The 20,809-nt window shown below is 46.0% G+C and overlaps 1 protein-coding gene across 1 annotated transcript; it reads right to left on the bottom strand.

Moving 5' to 3' along the window:
• Positions 1 to 1,389: 1,389 nt before the first annotated feature.
• Positions 1,390 to 18,826, bottom strand: LOC116576339 (ribosomal biogenesis factor-like). The gene is made up of 2 exons (XM_032318475.1): positions 18,821 to 18,826; positions 1,390 to 1,713 (listed from the first exon to the last, which is right to left on the bottom strand). The coding sequence occupies exon 2, from the start codon at positions 1,708 to 1,710 to the stop codon at positions 1,408 to 1,410; it is 303 nt and encodes a 100-aa protein (XP_032174366.1). The 5' UTR covers positions 1,711 to 1,713; positions 18,821 to 18,826; the 3' UTR covers positions 1,390 to 1,407.
• Between the last annotated feature and the right edge of the window lie 1,983 nt (positions 18,827 to 20,809).

Raw genomic sequence — 20,809 nt, 5'->3', positions numbered from 1 at the left:
AGGTTTGGCTGTTGGCTGTGGGAAATGCTGAGAGCTGGGAAGGGAGACGACTCAGTAAACATGAGTCTGTCTTCTCCCCATCATGGCCCCTCAGGACTGCGTGATGAGCAGGAACGTACACAGGCAGTGCACAGCGAGCGCACGGACAGCCAAGGCGAACAGCTGAGCACTGAGGGCACCTGCCTTGGCTGAACTCTGTGTTTCAAAAGGCCTAGTTCGAAAGTAACCCACTGTTAGGTGCCTGGTGTACGTTTTTTGTGGGTTTTTTTTTTTTTTTTTACTATTTTATTTATTTGACAGAGAGAGATCACAAGTAGGCAGAGAGGGAGAAGCAGGCTCCCAGCTGAGCAGAGAGCCCGCTGGGGGCTTCATCCCGGACCCCGAGATCATGACCTGAGCTGAACGCAGAGGCTTAACCCACTGAGCCACCCAGGCGCCCCCTGGTGTCGGTTTTAACCTGGGAGCGCACCTGTCTAAGCGCCTGTGAAAGGCACGCAGAATGCAGGATCCCCGCCTGCCCCCCAAGGAACAAGCGATGGTTGGAGACACAGGGATGCACGCAGAGAGGGTGAGTAGCCTCACATCACTGGATCCCAATTAACAGAAGCCTCCGAAGAAAGGAAAAAAAGGAAGCAAGCAAGGAAATGAGGGAGAGAGAGAGGGGGAGGGAAGGGGAGAAGGAGAGAGGAGGCGGGGCAGGGAGAAGGAGGGAGTGAGGAGGGAAGGGGTCGCAAGTGGAAGGGACGAGGGAGAGGGAGAGAAGGAAGAAGAGAGAGAAACCCAACTCCACGTAAGATGTTCAGCCCGCGTTGTGGTCATCAAAGTGTGGAACCTGTACAATTTGCATCAGAGTCCCCAGGTGCCTTGTCACAGGACAGATGCTTTGAAGTGGGACTTCAGAACTGGAGCTGTCGGGGGACGTCCCCAGGGCACTCGTGGGCAGTCTGAGGTCTGAGGACTACGGGTGTGGGCTCTGCCGGTGGTCGGTCCCCACGCTCGGCCACCGCACCTGCCACTCCGTCTCCAGCTACCAACTGCACCGGACAACGTCGTGTTCTGAATGGTGGGCGCAGAGCTAGGGGACGCCTTGAGCCTGTGAAATTACATTCTTTCTGTGAAATTACATTCACAGGAAAGGATGGTCTTCAGAGTGAGGCAGATTCCAACTCGAATCCCATTTCCACTTTTTCCCAGCCACGAGATTTTAGGCACGACTTGAACCCACCAAGCGTCAGTTGTCTCATCTGTAAAATCCTCAAGAGACTGTTGACCGTGATCGCCAGGCAGGACCCGCCTCTGCCTCACAGCTCTCTTTCTGGCTCGAAAGCCTCGACATCTTAGAAGGATTCTTTTTTTTTTTTTTTAACTTACTGGTCTTTCTGAGGTATCTGATGTATCTCCAGTGTATTACAACTGAGCCATTAATCTTGTCGCTTCATCAACATTAACTGGTTCGTTTTCAGGACACTGCTGAGGAATCAGCTGTTTCTGCAAAGGCTCAAGGGAAAGGCCTTTTGAGAAATGTGCAAGTTCCTTTTGTATATCTACGAAAGCTTTATTCACTCTGGTAACTTTTTCATTATTCACAATGTTTATCTTCTGAAGGTTAGTGGTAACTGGCTTTGCTTTGTTTTTAGACTTAAAGTTTTTGTGGCTGGCTATATGAAATACATTCCCGGACTTCTGCCCTCTTAGTTTGTTCTTAGCCATTGTCTTCAATATCCTCGTGCAACTCACACTCCGGGTGATGCCATGTAGACCCACAGGATCTTCCGGAAGTTCTCTCAGAAGGACTCTTCAAGGGCTAACCCTAGTCAGACCTCAGCCTAGGATTTCATCTGTTTGATCTTATGCGTTGCTCAGAACATTCTGCTGACACCATGGCCTCCAAGCCTTCCCACACGCATTTCTATCAGAAATACACACACACACACACACACACACACACACACACCTCTACACCCTCTTTCGTTCCTGTAGGCTCATGTGCATCCTTCAACATCCTGCTCAAGCATTACCTCTACTTTAAAATTTTCCCAGACCCTACACCCCTATCCCACCTCAATTATACCCACTGCTTAGGACTGCTTGAAGAACCTGAACCTGAATGAGCTCCCCAAGTCTGATCTCACCACATTGTGATGATTGATTTTCTGCTGTCTCTCCCCATGGGATGATGGATTCCCCAAGGAGAAATACTTCCTGATCTCTGTCACCTCAGCACTTAATATCATGCCTAGTATGCAGGAGAACTCTATGATCTGTTGGGTTTCTATACTCCATATGTAAAATATGAAATTATAAAACTGATTTTTTAAAGTGTTACAACTTACTACTCACACCATTGTTTTCAAAAGCCAGTTTAAGTCAGGGGGAAAAATAATCACACTAGGTCAGTGTGTTAGGGTTTTAAAAAATCAGAATCACAATTGCCCAGCTTGATCCCTCTACCTTATTCATTAAATCTGGCTCTGAGTTACAGAATCCACCGGATAAAAGGAAGATTTTCCACCATCGAAAATATTAACAAGACTGTCTCTGACCCTGAAGGCAATTCCAGCCAATGCAGTAAACACTGATCAAGTATAAAACACTAAGTGAGGCTCTGTAATTCGGAAGATTTGTAATTTGTAATTTGGAAGAAAGAATCCTTCCAAAATCATAGATGGAAACTCCCAAGGTTCCCAAGCCGACCAGGAGGTCGGCTGATGGGCTCTTCCCCAGACCATCTCCTGGCATCAGCCTTTTTATCAGATTCTGATACAAGCAGCAAGAGCCACATTCCTGTACCTGGGCACGACACAAGCTTACCTTGCTGTCCAAATCCAAACTGCCTCCCTTATGAATCACTGCCCATGACTTTTTCCTGCCATTTCCTCTGCCTGAGCTTACCTTTTCCATTCAAACCATTAGTAGTCACTTTCAAAATTCTACTCAAATAATAGCTACCATTTCCTGAGTGGATCTATGTGCCAAGCACCCTATTAGAGGTTTTATGTACAAGCTCTCAATTTAAATCCCAACAACACTATGATACAGGTACTATAGGTACATAAGTCACTTAGTAAGTGACGGAGCCAGGGTCACGTGGCTCAGTTGGTTAAGTGTCTGCCTTCGGCTCAGGTCATGATCTCGGGGTCCTGGGATTGAGTCCTGCATCGGGCTCCCTGCTCTGTGGGGAATCTGCTTCTCCCTCTCCTTCTGCCTCTCCCCCTGCTTGTGCTCTCTCGCTCTTGTCCTGTCTCTCAAATAAATAAATAAAATATTTTTTTAAAAAAATAAGATGTGACTCCACACCCCGTGCTCTGAGCCACAGAGGCACACAAACCTTCAGGAGCTCATTAAATAGTCACGTACTACCCTGTGGATGAGGTAATAGCCCATTTTACAGATGAGGAAACCAAGGCTCAAATGGATGAATTCCAAATTATTGAAGCCACTCCAGCACTCCAAGCCATTCCAGCTTGGCCACCTCAGCTGTCAGCTGGCCGCCATCTTGCCAACACAGACAACACCGTGGCCAGCCAGGAGGAGGGCAGAGCTGAGATAAGAGGTGGCTGAGTTACAATCAAGCCTCACGAACGGATTTGTGGTCTTTGCAGTCGCAGGAGGCATGAGATTGCAACTTTCACTTTAGTGTGACTTCTCTTTTTTTTTTTAAGATTTTTTTTTTTTATTAATTTGACAGAGAGTTAAAAAGACAAGTCATGGGGCGCCTGGGTGTCTCAGTGGGTTAAAGCCTCTGCCTTCGGCTCAGGTCATGATCCCAGGGTTCTGGGATTGAACCCCGCATTGGGCTCTCTGCTCAGTGGGGAGTCTGCTTCTTCTTGTCTCTCTCTCTGCCTGCTTCTCTGCCTACTTGTGATCTCTTTTTAACTGCTGTTTGCAACCCAAGCAGTCCAATCGCATAAAAAATGAACCATACAGGTGAGACCATAAAGTACTGTGGTTGACTTTTTAAAGACTCACATGCCAAAAGTTATTCATCCAAATGAGAACAATTCCTTTCAAAAGAGTCATCTCAGGGGAAAAGAAGTTGCCAGTAAATAGGCAACCAGAGGGAAGGAGACTGACGTATCTACAAATTGCAAGTATGTGTAATTACAGTATTAACCAAGCACAGAACAGTACTTTGGAATGAGCGACGTACATCATTCTGCAAGCGCAGTTGCTTCACGTCGTAGAAAGAAGTAGCTCAAGGGACAGGAAGGGAAAGTATTTGCTCCTAGACCCATTCACACTCCAAGCTGTCCCTCTCTCCCTTAGCACACGGGCAGCCCATTCTGGACATTCGTGCGTAATCCGCTTCCTACCCAGGAACTAACAGCCTTGAAACCAGCAGATAAAATCCCAACTCTCAGCAAAATGAGGTCCCAAATCCGCAGACAAGTGATATACCAGAGTGTACCTTTGGCCTCAGATTTTCCCATTCCCCGCCGTGACTGGGCTGAGCCGCACCAGACCCTCTCCTGGGACCAGTTCAGCAGTTCAGCTAAGGCAGCACATTTCCATGCCCAGTTCCTGACCCATGCCCGGCACTGCCGTCCAGACTGTGACACCAGTGGAAGTGAGTCACAGGACCATGCTTACTCACCACAAGCCATGAAAAGGGGAAGGGGGGGTTGCCCCCCAAATTCTCCCTTTAGAGCTTTGCTATTTCTCCTCCTGTGAACAGATCGATATTTGTGATCATTATGCAACCATGGAAAGATCACATCAGCACCAAGAAGAATTACCTGGGTTTAAGAAAAAAATAGGGGGGTGCCTGGGGTGGCTCAGTTGGTTAAGCATCTGACTGTTGATTTTGGCTCAGGTCATGATCTCGGGATTGTGGGATCGAGCCCCACACCAGGCTCCGCACTCAGCATGGAGTCTGCTAGAGATTCTCTCTCTCCCTCTCCCTTTGCCCCTCTCCCCCTACATGCTTGCGCGCGCTCTCTCTCTCTCTCTCTCTCTCTAAATGAATGAAATGTCTTTAGAAAAGAAGGAGAAAGGAGAAGGAAGAGGAGGGGAAAGAGGTGGGGGAGGGGGAGGAGGAAGGAGGAGGAAGGAGGTAGGAACTTCCAAAATAAAGACCTTTAGAATTCAAATCTGAGCGTCTTTGCCTCCAGCTGATCTGTGACCTCCACCAACGGAGCTGAAGAGTTGAGAGGAAAGTTCTGTTTGACCCTGTTGGGTTTGGACCAACCACACTGTTGACCCCTCTTCCCCTGCACTTGAGAGTGAACACCCGGATTAACACTCTGGGCTTTCAGCTCAGAACACACGCAAAGCTGTAGAGAGACGCTGAATCCAAACTGGCATTCGAGAAACCGGAAAAGCAATGAAAACCGTGGCTGGAATTTCTTTAAAGGGCACCAAGGGACTCGGGCACCAAGGGACTCTTTGGACTGCCTTTCCCCACGCCCTTTCTAGTCTCACAGAGCACAGATGCGCTCCGCAGGTCGTGCCCCACGCTCCCCATCTGCCCAAACACGCTCACTCAAAGCTCCACCTGCGCTGGCGGCCACCCCCCTTCCTGCTTCCCTTTCTCGAACGCCCTCCTTTGCCTCCAGGACCTCCCCACCCTTGCCAGGGAGCTCATCACTCAGTTCCTCTCCCTTCCCATGATAGGATTCCGCACGTCATGAACAAAAAGAGCAACCCATCCAGAAGCCTGCTTCCTTCTAGAAGCAGGGGCAAAGGAAAGCTTCTGAAGGTGAATGTGTAGGGGTTGTTTTGTTCTGTTTTGTTTTTGGTCTTTATCTCATTTTGCTCACCAAATATAGACTGAATTGTATGGAAGGAGGCTGAGCTCTGAAGTCAGATGACCTGGATTGTCTTGGTCATTGTACGTGACTTTGGGACAATTTACCTAAACTTCCTCGCCTCAGTCTCTTTATCTATAAAATAAGGTAACAGTAATGCCTTCATCACAAGGATGTGGTGATGATTAAATGAGAAAATATGCTTTGTCATAAAACATAACAAGAAAATTATGAACTGTTCCATGAAAATGATTCTCGATCTTGCTGGCTTTAATTCTTTACATTGGCTTGGATATTATATATGCGCCGTTCTCAATTGTTACAGAAGGTTTGAGAAGATACTAAGAGATTATAAAATGGCCTCTTTTCCAAATTGTCCACTTTGCTTGAAATAGATTTTTTTTTTTTTTGGTTATTTGCTTTTTTAATGGAAAATCAGTTGACATAGAATGTTATATTACTCTCAGGTGTATAATGTACTGATTTGACAATTCTGTGTTACTCAGTGCTCACCACAATAATGTAGTCACCATCTGCCAAGTTGGTCACTTTTGACAATCTTGGCTAGAATATTGAAGATTAGTTACCTTTGCCTGTGTAATGAGTCACCTGCTTCTAACAACCTGTTCTGGCAAACTCCATAAAGTGGAATACAGAATCTTTTGACCATTAACTCTCAGTCTGAATTTTTAATTCTCAGACTCAAGCTCCACATAAAATTTCCAAATCTTAGCTATCCATAGCACAAAAGGTATGTCTGATCGGATCCCCTTTTAAAGAGACTCCCATTGATTTTGCATTGTAGAAATCAAGATTCCCGCATCCCTGAGTTTCTAATGAACAGCAGGCAAAGGCATCAGACGCAGGTTATAAGAGGGCTAGATTCGAAGGAACAGGAGTATAAGAACCAGGACCAAAGGAAAAAGTCACTAGAGTACTTACACGAAAATACCCAAATCTATTCCTTCTAAAATAGATGAAAAAAAAACTGTGAGCATATGTGGATCCAGTGCTCTCCAGTGAAAAAGATTCCAGAGTAATCCCTTCAGATTCCACGTGGGAAGGTGTCAGTGCGAATACATCAGAGACTGGGTAAAAGGGGACCTTGAGAAAGGGAGTCACAAAGTGACGTGCAAGCTAATGGATGGTGGCACTTAGGAGCTCCTTGAATTTTGAGCTTCCCATGTGGGACACAGATAACTATGGACCAGGTAGAAGAAGAACCCACCAGCTCCTGTAGCTCCCACTCACGAAAGGAAGGTAGCAGTGGGTATCTTTTCCCACCCCCAACCCCTGAATTGGAGGAGCATTGCCTCTTAATGGAGATCTGGCCTTTACCTTGGTTCCCAACTGCCTATCTGCGAGCTCATCCCTGGACTGAGGGAAGACGATGGATGAGAAAGGTGAGCAGAGGCAGCGGGGAAGAGGTTTGTTTTTTTTTAAGACTTATTTATTTATTTATTCATGAGAGACACAGAGAGAAAGGGGCAGAGGCAGAGGGAGAGGCGGTCTCCACGGGACTCGATCCCAGGACCCTGGAATCATGACCTGAGCAGAAGCCAGACACGTAACCGACTGAGCCACCCAGGTGCCCTGGGAAGAAATTTTTCATAAGACTATTGAATTGTTCTCTTTGCCAGATTCCACACTGGGCAGATAATCAGCAACAAATTTAATTTCCCCTGCTCTTTTCTAATGAAGATATGCCATCTTTTGTAGAACATACAAGTTTTGTGGGTTTGGGGGTTTTTTTTAGATTTTATTTGTTTATTTGGCAGAGAGATAGCACAAGAGGCAGAGCGGCAGGCAGAGGGAGAAAGTGAAATGGGCTCTCTGCCGAGCAGGGAGCCCGACGCTGGGCTCTATCCCAAGACTTTGGGCACATGACCTGAGCCGAAGGCAGCCGCCCAACTGACTGAGCCACCCAGGCGCCGCTAGAACATACAAGTTTAAATAGGTGGGTTGTCTGGAGAGCTCACAAATTCTGCATAACTCCAGGATTTCCTTATGTGAGAGTCTTCCCATAGATTATCCACACCATCATCAACAACTGTAGCTAAAAAGGAAATAACAAAACCTGGACTCCACTCCCAAACAGGAATTCAGCTCTGCCCAAGGTGGTAAGAGACTAAGAGCTCAAATTATAAGACTTAAACTTGACAATGAAGCCCAAATAAGCATAACACCCTAAGACATTTTTCATTGCTCCCTCGAGTTCCGCTGCTTTTTGCTGAACCCAAAACTCATCCACGTGTGGCTGGCAAAGAAAATACCTTCAAAGGCAGAGAAAGCTGAAGAGGGCTGTCCATGGGACAATAGGCTCAGCCATGGAAACTCCACACTCCAGATTGAATTTCAGAAGCAGGACAGTCAGGCACCACCAAACCAAGCCCAGCGTCATGGCGATGGCTTCTACCTCTCTAATCTGGCTCCATCTCTGAGTCAAGAGAAAACCTGGAAATGTTAGCATCACCAAACATGAAGGCATTTCCAAGAGACCCAGGATGCCATCCTCAAACAAGATCATTTCCCTTTTCCCTTAATATCTACCCACCTTCAAAGAGTGATCACATTAAATCTCTCAAGAGGAACCTGACAGGATGTTGAGATGCTCCAGAGGGAAGTCCAGTAGATTTTCTCCCAAATAGGGAAACTTAGCTCTTTAGAGCATACTTCAAGAATCCTAGATCTACATAAGCCTTTAATTGCAGACATTGACATTAGGAAATAAAATATACAGAGACTGCACCAATCTTGACAGAAATGTCAGCCAGCCAGCAATTCATTCAGTAAATATTCAATTAAACCAAACATCGACATATAAAACACCCATGTAACAAGCAAAATGAGGAATAGAACATAGTTAACAGACTCTGCCTTCAAAAACAAAGTCAACAGGTGCCTGCGTGGCTCAGTAGGTTAAGTGGCTGCCTTTGGCTCAGGTCATGATCTCAGAGTCCTGGGAGAGGGCTCCTGCTCAGCGGGGAGTCGGCTTGTCCCTCTGCCTCTGCCCCTCCCCCCGACCACTGCTCAAGCTCTCTCTTGCTCTGTCAAAAATAAATAAATAAAACCTTTAAAAGGAGACTTACTCTTCTTTCCTTTCTGAGTCTCCTGGGCAATCTGTCTGTGTCTATACTTTCTATGTCTTCAATAAACTCTGCTCTCACTCCCTCTCAGCTTGTGTTTGATTTCTAACCTGTGGGAAGCCATGGACTCTCTTGGCTAGTCCTGTGGAATCCCACTCTGGGTTCTTGGACCCAGCCAGCCTGCCTCAAAAAATGTGGACTGCAGGGGCGCCTGGGTGGCTCAGTCAATTAAGCATCCGACTCTTGATTTCAGCTCAGGTCATGATCTCAGGGTGATGAGAAGGAGCCCTGCATCGGGCTTTGTGCTCAGTGGGGAGTCTGCTTGAGAATCTCTCTCTCCTTCTCCCTCTCCCCCTCCCCCTAACATCCTGTCTCTCTCAAAATAAAAATCTCTCTAAATAAAATCAAAATCTTAAAAAAAAAAAAAAAAAAAGATGGACTACAATACTACTCCAATTGCAGGCTAGGAACGACTGCTGCCCCACACCAGACCATTGTTCTGGCCAGCAGAGGGAAGGGTGCAGAAATTAAGAGAATGCATTTAGACATGTCCATAACAATTTCACAGTCACCTATGTCTGTTGAGCCTAATACTAAAAATTAGGTGTCCTGGGCGCCTGGGTGGCTCAGTGGGTTAAGCCGCTGCCTTCGGCTCAGGTCATGATCTCAGGGTCCTGGGATCGAGTCCCACATCGGGCTCTCTGCTCAGTGGGGAGCCTGCTTCCCTCTCTCTCTCTCTCTGCCTGCCTCTCCATCTACTTGTGATTTCTCTCTGGCAAATAAATAAATAAAATCTTTAAAAAAAAAAATTAGGTGTCCTATCTCTTAAAAAAAAAAAAAAAACTTCAAAAAAAGAAAGAAAGAAAGAAACCTAAGTCAAGACACATACAGAAAAACAAAAACAGATCAAATCCGAATTACCATAATATAAAGCAGAAAACAGGGGTACCTGGGTGGCTCAGTCGGTTGAGTGTCTGCTGTCAACTCAGGTCATGATCCCCGGTCCTGGGACTGAGCCCCGCATTGGATTCCTTGCTCAGTGGGGAGCCTGCTTTTCCCTTTTGCTCTGCCCCTCCCCCCTGTTTGTGTGTTCTCTCTCTCTCTCTCTAATAAACAAATAAACAGGTAGAAAACACCACCTTCCCTGAGAAGGATACATATAAAGTGCCGTACTCGTGTGAGTTCAGAGAAGGCTGAAATTATTGCGGGTGGAAGGGGTCAAGGAAAGCTTCACAGGGAAAAGAGTATCTCAGATGACCTTTGAAGGATGGTAAGATTTCAACCTGAAAGATGGAAGAAAAGTGCATCCAGCTGGAAAGATTGGCCTAACCAATGGATCTGAGGACGCGAACACAGAAAACAAGACATTTTTCAGTCTGGTTGGAAAATAGGCTGCAAGGCATATAACAAAGGCTGGGGAAGGGTTGGAAAAATGAGCTATAACTCTTTCATAGATGGCCTTCAATAAGAATTTGGAATTTATATTGTAAATAATGAAAAGACACTAACAGTTTCTGAGCTCAGGAGAGGCACAGTGAGACTTCAGAAAGTAGATGAGAGGAAAATGTAACCAGAGGCAAGAAGACCAGTCAGGATAGCAATATGATGGTGGAGGTAAAAAACAAAGATCTGGGATTTCAGAGAGGAGAGGAAGAGGAAGGGGTTCCTACATGTTAGGGTCGACAGGATTTGGTCATTGGTGGTCATGTGGGACATGGACATCAATGACCATCCTGCAGTGTGCATTCTGGGTGTCTGAGAAGACAGTCCTATTATCAACAGAAACAGAACTTAGGGGTGACAACGTGCGTACCAAATGCGTATGTTTGGTTGTCAGCTGGCAATGTGGGGCTGGTGCCAGGAAGACATGAAGGAGAAAACCTAAAGGTCTCATGCTGTCCCGTTACTTGGTCTCCCTGTGAATTTGCCATGGTTGACACCTCTCCCCTTGAAATTATCCTCTTGGGTTTCCAGACAATACTCTTTCCTTGTTTTCCTCCTTCCTCTATGCCGACTCCGACCTAGGTTCCAAGAGCTCCTCCGCTGCTACTTGTCCCACAAGCATTTCCACAGAGCTCCTTTTCTCACTCTACATTCTGTCCCGGAAAGGTTTGTCTGCCCGTTGCTTATCCTCCCCTCCATGCAGAAGACTCCTGAAGAAGGCAGGGGTTGGGGAGCACAGACTCTGAAATCAGCCCAGGCTCAGACCCCAGCTCCTTGCTGGATACGTCATGTTGGACGAGTCACGTGTCCTGATCGTCCTCATGCATAACATGTGGTGAGAGTGTTGTGAAAAGGATCTAAGGTGAGGATTAAAAAAGAATCTAGCACATTCTGTAGTACCAGGCCGGAGTCTATATTATCTGTATTCAGAAAATACAGAATACAGATCATGCACAATCTGACACAGATAATTACCATTTGCTGGGGACTTATTATTCAGTCGAGTCCTCAGTAAATGGTAATGATTATTAACCAAATTTGTAACTCAAAATCTAGTCTCTCTCCTGATAGCCAGGTCCAAATAGTCAGTTGTCAGATGGGAAGGAGCCCCAGAAGTCCCAAAGCGAACCCACCGTTTTCTCACCTCCCACAACCCTTGGTTACATTCATCCGGTCATCCAGATTAGAAGCCTAATGGGCGTGTCCCATATCTCTCCCACCCTCCGCAGCCACATCTATTTCTTATCAAATCCTGTAAGACAGAATTCCAAGTGATTCAAAAAGGCATAGAAGACCCATTATTATCTCACCCCCACTCCCCTGTCCAAGCTCACTTCCCACCACTCCCTCTCCTGCCCCGTAGGCTTACACGTTCTGCCCCACTGTCATACTCACAATGACCAAGTAATCTAATATTTACCCATTTCTTTCCTCTGCTTGGAGTGTCCTTCTTCCAAATGGCCATGCCCAATTTGGATAATTCCTACTTGCCTTTTAACACTCAGCTTGTGTCACTCCCCTGGGAAGCCTTCCCTGGCTCCATAGCACGGTACAATGCCTTTCTCTCTGCTTCTATAACAAAGTGTGCACTCCTGTTGAGCTACTTGCCACATCAAGATTTTGACTTGCTTTTCTCTCTTCTCTAGTAAATTGTAAGGAGCTTATGGGCAAAAACCGTTATCTTATTCGTTGCTTGACTCCCTCCTTCCGGATCTAGCACAGTACATAGCACATAGAAGGTCCTTAAATGATTTCTTATATAAATGAACAGCTGAGTAATCCAACAAAGCAAGATAATCCTAGAGGCTTCATGCTCACCCCCCTTTCTGTCCACATAGTTAATCATAAAATTCACATAGCTGGCCTTCAGTTCAAAAGTTTTTCTGGTTTAGTCCATGCCTCTGTAACAATAACCAATTGTTTTCTATCCTATTATCCAAGATACATATTTTTTAAAGATAATGGATGGTTTTTATTTCCTTCTTGGTGATTTCCTGCATTTTCCAGATGTCGTTGCTTTCTCGGTCTATACCAAATCAGTCACCTGACAAAAATTAGGAAATGTAAAGGAAAACCTGAAAGAAGTTTAAGTCTGCAAATATTTTTAGACTCCCTCTAACTCAAATAGTTGAGTACTGCGGTGCCTAAAGACCAGCATTCAGAATACCAAACTGCCATTGTCTCGGGTGTTGGGGCGGGGAAGGCATATAGTAAATTCCAGGTGACAAGATATTAAAAGGGAAAAAAAAAAAAACAGAATATTTTTAAGCACATCCTCCTAATTCAAAGATGACAGGTCCTACTAATAAGGGGATGAAAATAAAGCCATTTCCCAGTTTTCACAGTGAACCTACAAGACCAGTGTTAGATGTCCATCTGCAGCCTCTGTCTACAGAGGCTGTCGTGGTTTTTCTGCAGCCTCATAGGGTCAACGTCTCTACCCTCTCATTGCCCTTGCCTTGACCTTCAGGAATAGCCTGCTGGAAAGCATTTTATCCTGCTATCACCTTCCTGGGTTCCTGCCCCCTGAACTACCCCCCTTACTTACCCCCCAACAGACACCTGGACTCTGGGCCTGAGCAGTCTCCCCCAGCGTCTGAATGGACAGCCCCTCTGTATGCTGGGCTTCCTCTAGCACTCTGGAGCTGACATTGTACTCCAGAGTTCTAGACTTTTTGATGGAAAGTTCTCTTCCAGGTTGAAAGAAAGAATCACAGAAAAGGAAAACCCTCAAGAACTAGACGCTCAAAGATCCGTGACTTAGACAATGCTGCCACCCTCTGGCCAAAAATAAAAGTACGCCTGGTCTTCTCGTGGAGTGGAGGGATCCAATTGGTCATCTCATGTGGCTTTGGAATGGGCAGCAGCTGCATTGTTAGGACCATTACTGCTAGTGCTCCAACAAGAAAATTTTTGATATTTATAACATAATCACAATTACAGCAGGCTTATGAGACAGAGCTGCAGCAGAAACTGAGGTTCTGGGAATGCTGAGCAGGAAGTCAATTCAGACTTTAAAAAAGAGACTAAAAGGGGAGAAATGTTGGACAAAGGACCCTGATGAGAAAAATAGACGGAGAAAAAGGCAGGTAACCCTGGCAGACTTCCACACACCGCACACTGACTGAACGAAGCACATTCACATAAGGAATTTAATTTAATCCCTACTAAAACTCAGCAAGACTAGCATTTTTGTGCCCATTATTAGGGCGGGTAAAGGCCAAGAAAGCTACAGATTTGCGAAAGCTCACAGGTCCAACAGGGCAGGGCTGGTTTGAACTCCGTTCTGTCTGTTCCATTCCCAAAGTCCCTTCTGATTACATCAGACCAAAACCACCTGTTCTCACTGCTCAAATTGTTCAGGGCAGACACTGAGTCCACAAGAGTGTTTTCTGTTTTAATCACAGTCACCTGCTGGGGTGTTAAGTGAAGTCAATGTTTTGGTTTAAAGGTTAAATGTCCAACAAAGGAATGCACAGTCTGGGAAATCTGGTGCCACGGACTCTGCATATCCAGAAGGGATCTTCCCCCCGCCCCTCTTTTCTGCCTCATTTCTCTCTCCCCTATAAAATCATCTGCCTCACTACAGATAAAATAACAGTTTAAAGCTCTGCTATCCAGTTCAACGGTCACTAGCCACATGTGGCAAATGAGCATTTGAAATGTGACCAGTCTAAATCGACATGTATTGGAGAGGTAAAATAGACACCAGATTCCTAAGACTTCATACAAAAATAAAAATATTTCTTACCGAAGATCTTTATATTGATTACATGGTAACATGGTAATATTTTTGATTAGGTTAAATAGTTGTTGTTAAAATTAATTTCACCTGTTTCTTTTTATTTTTTGATAGGGCTACTAGAAAATTTTTAAATTACCTCTTTGGAACGCCTGACATTTCTATTGGCTAGCACTCCTTTAAAGACACGCAAACACACTTTTGTAAATAAAGACATTTCATACATTAATTAGTACAAGATAAGGGCATGAAACCAAAACCTATTTCTTCCTCAGCTGATAGACAGCAAACTGCCACCTGATGTTCAACTAAGACAGCTATAATTATTAACCACATCGTGCAGAAACTAATGAAGCCTGATTTTTTCTGATTGTGTGTCTTACGGGTGACTGACTTGTTCACTAATTATCCCAAAGTTTTCATCCTGCAGATTACATTAATAACAGTGTAATTTGGATATTAGAAGCACATGGCCTATCGGGCTCAACGGAGAACTTCATGTTGCTTACATTAAGGAAAGTAGGATCTATTAACTGCTCCACTCAGAGCTTTGCTCCTAAGGCTGTGGAATTTCCCCATCCCTACTGAGTTCAAAACCGTTAAAAGTGGAGGGAAATCTCAACCTGAGCAAGACCAGTCATACCTTAAGGTTAAACCGATTCCGCTTCTGAGGTTCCTTCCAGGCCAACTAATGCTTCTTGGCAGGTTTTTCTTTCTTTCTTTTTTTTAAGATTATTTATTTATTTATCTGACAGAGATCACAAGTAGGCAGAGAGGCAGGCAGAGAGAGAGAAGGGAAAGCAGGCTCCCTGCTGAGCAGAGAGCCCGATGCGGGGCTCCATCCCAGGACCCTGGGATCATGACCTGAGCCGAAGGCAGAGGCTTTAACCCACTGAGCCACCCAGGTGCCCCTTGGCAGGTTTTTCTTATCTTATCAAAAACAATGCTGGAAAAATGGCCTTAGAGAAATCTAAAAGCCAATGAACTCTTAAAAATAAGACATATTCGCAATTCCTAAGAATTTATAGGACCAGTTTAGTTAATGACTTCCCAGGGTGATAAACCACTCACTGGTCCAAACCATTAGTTACCTCCTCTGCAGGGCCATCCGAACAACGGTCACTTGGGACTAGAACACATGAGCAAGGGTAAGAGCCAACAGGAATGCCCCCTGCTTGCCCAAGAATTTTGACAAGGCTCCTCTCGCCTTCAAGCCAGGCTCTATGTCCATTGTGATGCTGAGTTTCTAGAGAGGAGGAGGCTGGACTAATTGATTTCTCAAGTTCACCTTCAAAACCAGATTCTAATCCTCCACTCTCCACAGAAAGGAACACACCCAACCAGTTAAACTGAAATTTTAAAAAATAACCTTGGCCTGAGATCTCCTAGGAGCCCATATGAACAGTGCGCAATGCAAACTCAACAGAGATCTTCTGCCAGCTCGCCTCAATTTTCTCTGCTATGTGTGATATTTTCCGTGGATGAGACCAGAGATGTTGGTTATAAATGATAGTCAGATGTTTAAACAATTTTGTTGCTGAAACATGATAATTTCCAGAAGCCCCTTTTCCATACATGGTATCTTTTGGTGAGACCCACCACAAAGAAAATGAGTTGTACAAGAAGAATGGCAGAAGATCTGGAAATTAACCAGGAAACTGGACCATAGCATGCCTCAAACAAAACAAAAAATCATTAATAGGAAACAGGCCAGTTTTTAAGGGTCATGGAAAGAATATACACTGGGTTCTCAGCAACTGGCTAGGTTTCAAAGTCAGTAACCTCCAACTTGTCAGGGAGGATTGTGGTTAATGCTGCGAAAGACATGTGTTGAAAGGTTTCTAGTTGCCCTTAAATTCCTGAATTTCTACTCAGGATATCATACCACACATGTGCAAAACAGAAAAGTCTGGTAGATTTTAAATGGATCCTCCTGTAAGTAAGCCCAATATATAAAATCTTAACTTGTAAAATCAATGCATTAGGAGGTAATCAAATATAAAAATATATATATAAACTTCAAACTATTTTTAAGTAAAACTTTCTCATTCAGTTATTGGGTTGAATCACACAAAATTGCCAAATTTTGACTGTTTTGACCAAATAAAGCTAAAATCCTGGCAGTCTCATGTAGGTCAATGTTTACATTTCATTAACACATAGGTGCTAGAAAAATTAAAGAAAGAACTAGGAATCCCTACTAATTTCAAAGGAACAAATAGAAATTTTTTTAAAGTAGTTCCTAAATAACAATCCAAAGTCAACAGGAAAACATTTTGTTCAACATTTTCAATTTCGGTCTACATAATTTTTCAGTAACATACCAACAGCCTCTTTTAATCTGAGTATTACAGGATGTAGTTGGTGATCACTAAGAACCTTAGAAATGAATCTGGCAATGCCTAAAATAATAGTAATGAATTCCACACTTACATATTTTCACATTTACGTACTTCCATATTTCAAACTATCTTTGACATTAGTCTATTAAGCCACGTCCCTGAATCCTTTGTGGAAATGAAGCAAAGATGGAAGAGAGAGACAGAGAGCAAGGAAAGATGGTCTATTCTGATGAACAGAATTTACACAACCAAATGAGGATTGCTTTCAAAGTCCCCTCGTGGGGAGCTGTGTGTCTACTTCTAAGTGGCTCGGCCACGTTGCTCAGAATGTGTATTGAATTAGTCCTGAAACTGCCTTCAGAACTACCTAAGAAAACCAGTACCCTACTTAATAATCCTATTTCTCCTTCTCCCTCTTAAATTTCAAACTAGGGCCAACCACTATTAACCTGCTAATTTCACGAACTTAGATCCAAATGCTTTGGGGTTATTTGCTAAATACATACATCATTTATCCAAACCCATAGAGCGCACAACACAGGAGTGAACCCTAACGTAAATCACGGACTTTGGATGCTGACGCCACGTCATGTCGATACAGATTTATCAGCTCTAACCAATGCACCACATTGGTGAGGAACGTTGCTGATAGGGGAGGCTAGGCATGGGTGAAGGCAGGGGCACATGGGGAATCTATCCACCTGAATTTTGCTACGAACCGAAAGCTGCTCTAAAAAAATAAAACCTTCGTTTTAAAAAATTGCATAGGGGCACCTGGTTGGCTCAGTGGGTTAAAGCCTCTGCTTTCGGCTCGGGTCATGATCCCAGGGATCGAGCCCCATATCGGGGTCTCTGCTCAGCAAGGGAGCCTGCTTCCTCCTCTCTCTCTGCCTGCCTCTCTGCCTACTTGGGATCTCTGTCAAATAAATAAATAAAATCTTTTTTTAAAAATTGCATAAAAATAAAATTAAACACCGCTCTTGGGAAAGGGCTGCTTGTCTACATTGAGGATATCCGGGAATGCCCGGCACATGCTCTCCCCTTTCCCTCTGTGTCCCCCTATGCCCCTCCTCTCCATCATCAGTGCCCTCCACCCTCGGAGACGAAAAACCAGGTGTGCTGTCTATAAACCAAGGCCGCGAGGAACGAGCCGCTGGGGAGGGTCCCTGGGGTGGAGGGTCCTGGGGGTGGCCAGCCCAGTCCCACAGTGGCTTCGGTACATCCCTTCCCTTTCCGCGCGCACGGACGCGTCCGAAGGTTGCGCAGCGTGGCCGGGGTCGCCAGGGGCGCTCTCCCCGAGACGGGAAACGCCCCGCGCGCGCCGGGAACAGGCAGGCGTCTCGCGGGCGACAGAGGAACACGCGGGGAACGCGCTGTGCTCGCGGAAAAGCGGGGAGGGGAGAAGAGGGCGCAGCGCCCACGTTTCCAGTTTCCTCAAACGACTACAACGACCCGTAAGTTACAGGTATTTCTCAGGCCAACGTCGAGGCGAGTGATGTCAGCTTTAAGCCTGACTAACGGGAGGAAGGACCTCAAGGATCAAGGCTAAGCGGCAGCGCTCCCCTCACGGACCCACAGAGGCGATGGAGCCCATCGCCTCCCCTTGTCGGAAGGGCGGGAAGGGCTTGGGGGCTGAAGCCCGGGCTCCGAGGCGTGGGGCTCAGCGCGGTCCCCTGTAAGCAGTCCGCCCCCGCAAAGATGCCTCGGCCGCAGGGGCGATACGACGTCCCCGAAGCAACCCGCCCGCCCAGCAGCCACCAAGACGTCCTCCCGGGAGCTTACCGGCGCGCCTCCGCGTCCCTTTTATAGACGCGCCGAAAGGCCGTCCAATGAGCTCAGCGCTCTCTGACGCGCTCTCCGTGCTCCGCCAATCAGGCGCTGCTATGTAGAGCCCGAAGCTGAGTGGTCAGACTCCCGGGGGGCGGAGTTACAGAAAAACAGGGGCGGGACTCAGGTGCGAAGGCTCTTCCCCCGCCGGGTGGAACGCCCGGGCTTCCAGGCAGGGGAGGGGCCCGCGGTCAGGGCTTCGTGTGGGGCGCTGGGAGCGTTTTCAGGAGAACCCAGGCACGTGAGAGCCCCTGGACGGGTGCTGGGGTGTGGGAAGGGCCGGAGCCCGCTCCCGGCTGAGATCGCACACTGAGCATTGTAGCTGCTGCTGGAGGCGCCGGGGTCACCGCATCTAGGGCTTGCTCCCGAGCCAGGGCAACAGAACAACCCAATAATTAATTATTATAATAATAACAGTTGTCCCTGAGAGGGGACAGTTGCTGCAGGCCAAATGAAAGTCTGTAATCGTGCGGACTCCGAGAAGGTTTGGGCGCGCAGGCGAAGGAAGGCTCTGCTGAGTTGAAGGAGAACGTGCTTGTTGGTTTTTCAGGGGGAGAAAACATGGTCAGCACAAAAGTCAGTGCAGTGGAGGGGTCGGTGTTCTGCAGACCCGTGAGGCTTCCTAAAAGGAACCAGGGTTTCAGGAAGAAAGGCTGGACAAAGATTGTGGGGGAGAACAAAGGGGAAAGAGGAGGGAAATATTTGGAAAGTCTGGAAGAAGAAAGGCACAGCTGAGGCAGTGGGAAAGAAAGAGAAAGAAATGAAAATTCTCGAAGCTTCTGTTCTGTGCGTAAAAGGACTGTTTTCTGGCCCACCCTCAGGGTACATGGAAAATTTTAAAAGTGATAATAATAAAAATGAAAAGTTGCTTCCTTCTGGAATAGGTTGAGGGTGTTTTACATTAGTACTGCCCCTAAGAATCCAGGACCCATGTTTGTCAGGCTTAGGGTTGGCTGGACTCGGGCCCAGGCCCAGCTGGGTAGACAAAGGACAGGAAGATGCCTGAATGCTTAGGAAGGAATTCTCATCCATCAACACTCAGAGGGTAAGATACTGTCCTCCAGAAGCTTCAGCAGAACAATCTCAGAATATGGTCGGTCCTTTATCAGAATTATGTTAGATTCACTTCAGTTTCTTTGGTCAAATGCACCTGACACGTGGCATCGTGCTTTGCAGACGTCCTTTCTCTGAAAGCAACTGTTCCGAGAGGAATACAGTGATGGATTTTCAAAAGCCCTACACGTGTGACACCGTTGTACGTTGCAAATCACGGTGCTCCCCCACTCCCTTCTCCTCTGACAGTGTGTCTGGCTGGACGTCCTGTTCTCCCAGAGGCTTTGCATACGTTTCACCAAAGTCACATCCCATGGCTCACATCATTATGCTGTTCTTTCTTCTTCTCCCAGTTTGTTTCTGATTTCCACGGAGGCTGTTGTAATTCTGAGCTCACTATATATAGAATTACTTTTCCAGGAATGTTGCTAGTGAAAGGAAAGGTCTCTCCTTTCCATTATGGAGCTATACCAATGTCTTACCTTCCCAGTCTGTCTTATGAAACCAGTGTTACTATAACTTTTCACTTCCTCGAGCAACTCCGCCCAGTTACTTCTGCATTTGCTCCCTAAGACTTTCTCTTGTTTCATTGTGAATGTTTAGAGGCTCAGAGCTCTCTTCATTAGGAGTCTAGCACCTGTTCTTCCTACAGCTCTGAAACTGGATAGCGGAGCGAAGAGTGCTGAAAACAGTGCGCTGGTTCTCTTTAATTTTCTAACTAACATGGCTACTGTCTAGCTTCTACTGTCTCCTGACTCATCCTTTCCCCTCTTCATACAGCTGACCCACGTTACTGATGTTTTAGTCATTCTGTTAGTAGATGTTCAAGCCACTCGAGGGTACGAGCAAGCCTTAACCTCTAGACCTCAGTTCTGTTGGCCTGAAGATCTCAGTATCATTCTGCTGCATGGACAGGTTGGTGTGTGCTCTTCTTTGATATTATGTTGTATCCTTCTAAATGGTTCTTGGGCTGCTAAGTCTTTGGAAGGAAAGAATAGAATAGGAATTACCTTCCCTAACTCCTGCTCTTCTGTCCTTTTTTAAAATGTCAAATGTTTTGGACCTCCTCACTTAATCCTAAATCAGTATAGTCTGAGCGTTTGGAAAAGAGGTATCAGAGAAGAACAAAAAGATGAGTGGAAAAAGTTGAAGTGAAGGCTTTCTCTCAAAAGTACCTGATCAGGGGACACAGCTGTGTAGGACAGACTACTCTAGAAACAATAGGGTACCAGAGGAAACACCGAAGTTCACAGGCAGATCTGCACTCTGTGTCCCAAACAGAACGCAGGTGCAAGGGAGACCCTGCACGCTGGGGGTCATGGGCACAAGCTCCTGGATTTCGATCCCACCTCTGGCACCTACTCTCTGGGCAACACCAAGCAAATTACTCAGCCTGAGTTTCCTTGTCTGTAAAAGGAGCTAAAATGGAACCAACTTCATAGGGTTGTTGTGAAGATTAAATGGGTCAATAAAGGGTACATGGGTGGCTCAGTCATTAAGCGTCTGCCTTTGGCTCAGGCCATGATCCCAGGGTTCTGGGATCGAGCCCATCATCAGCCTCCCTGCTCA

The sequence above is a fragment of the Mustela erminea genome, chromosome 17, assembly GCF_009829155.1.
Source record: "Mustela erminea isolate mMusErm1 chromosome 17, mMusErm1.Pri, whole genome shotgun sequence".
Lineage (NCBI taxonomy): Eukaryota > Metazoa > Chordata > Mammalia > Carnivora > Mustelidae > Mustela > Mustela erminea.
This window is presented reverse-complemented; position numbering and strand designations above follow the sequence as displayed.

Bases quoted from the DNA above. Each gene is read 5' to 3' on its own strand.
- LOC116576339 (XM_032318475.1), bottom strand. From the start codon at position 1,710: ATGGCTAAGAACAAACTAAGAGGGCAGAAGTCCGGGAATGTATTTCAT.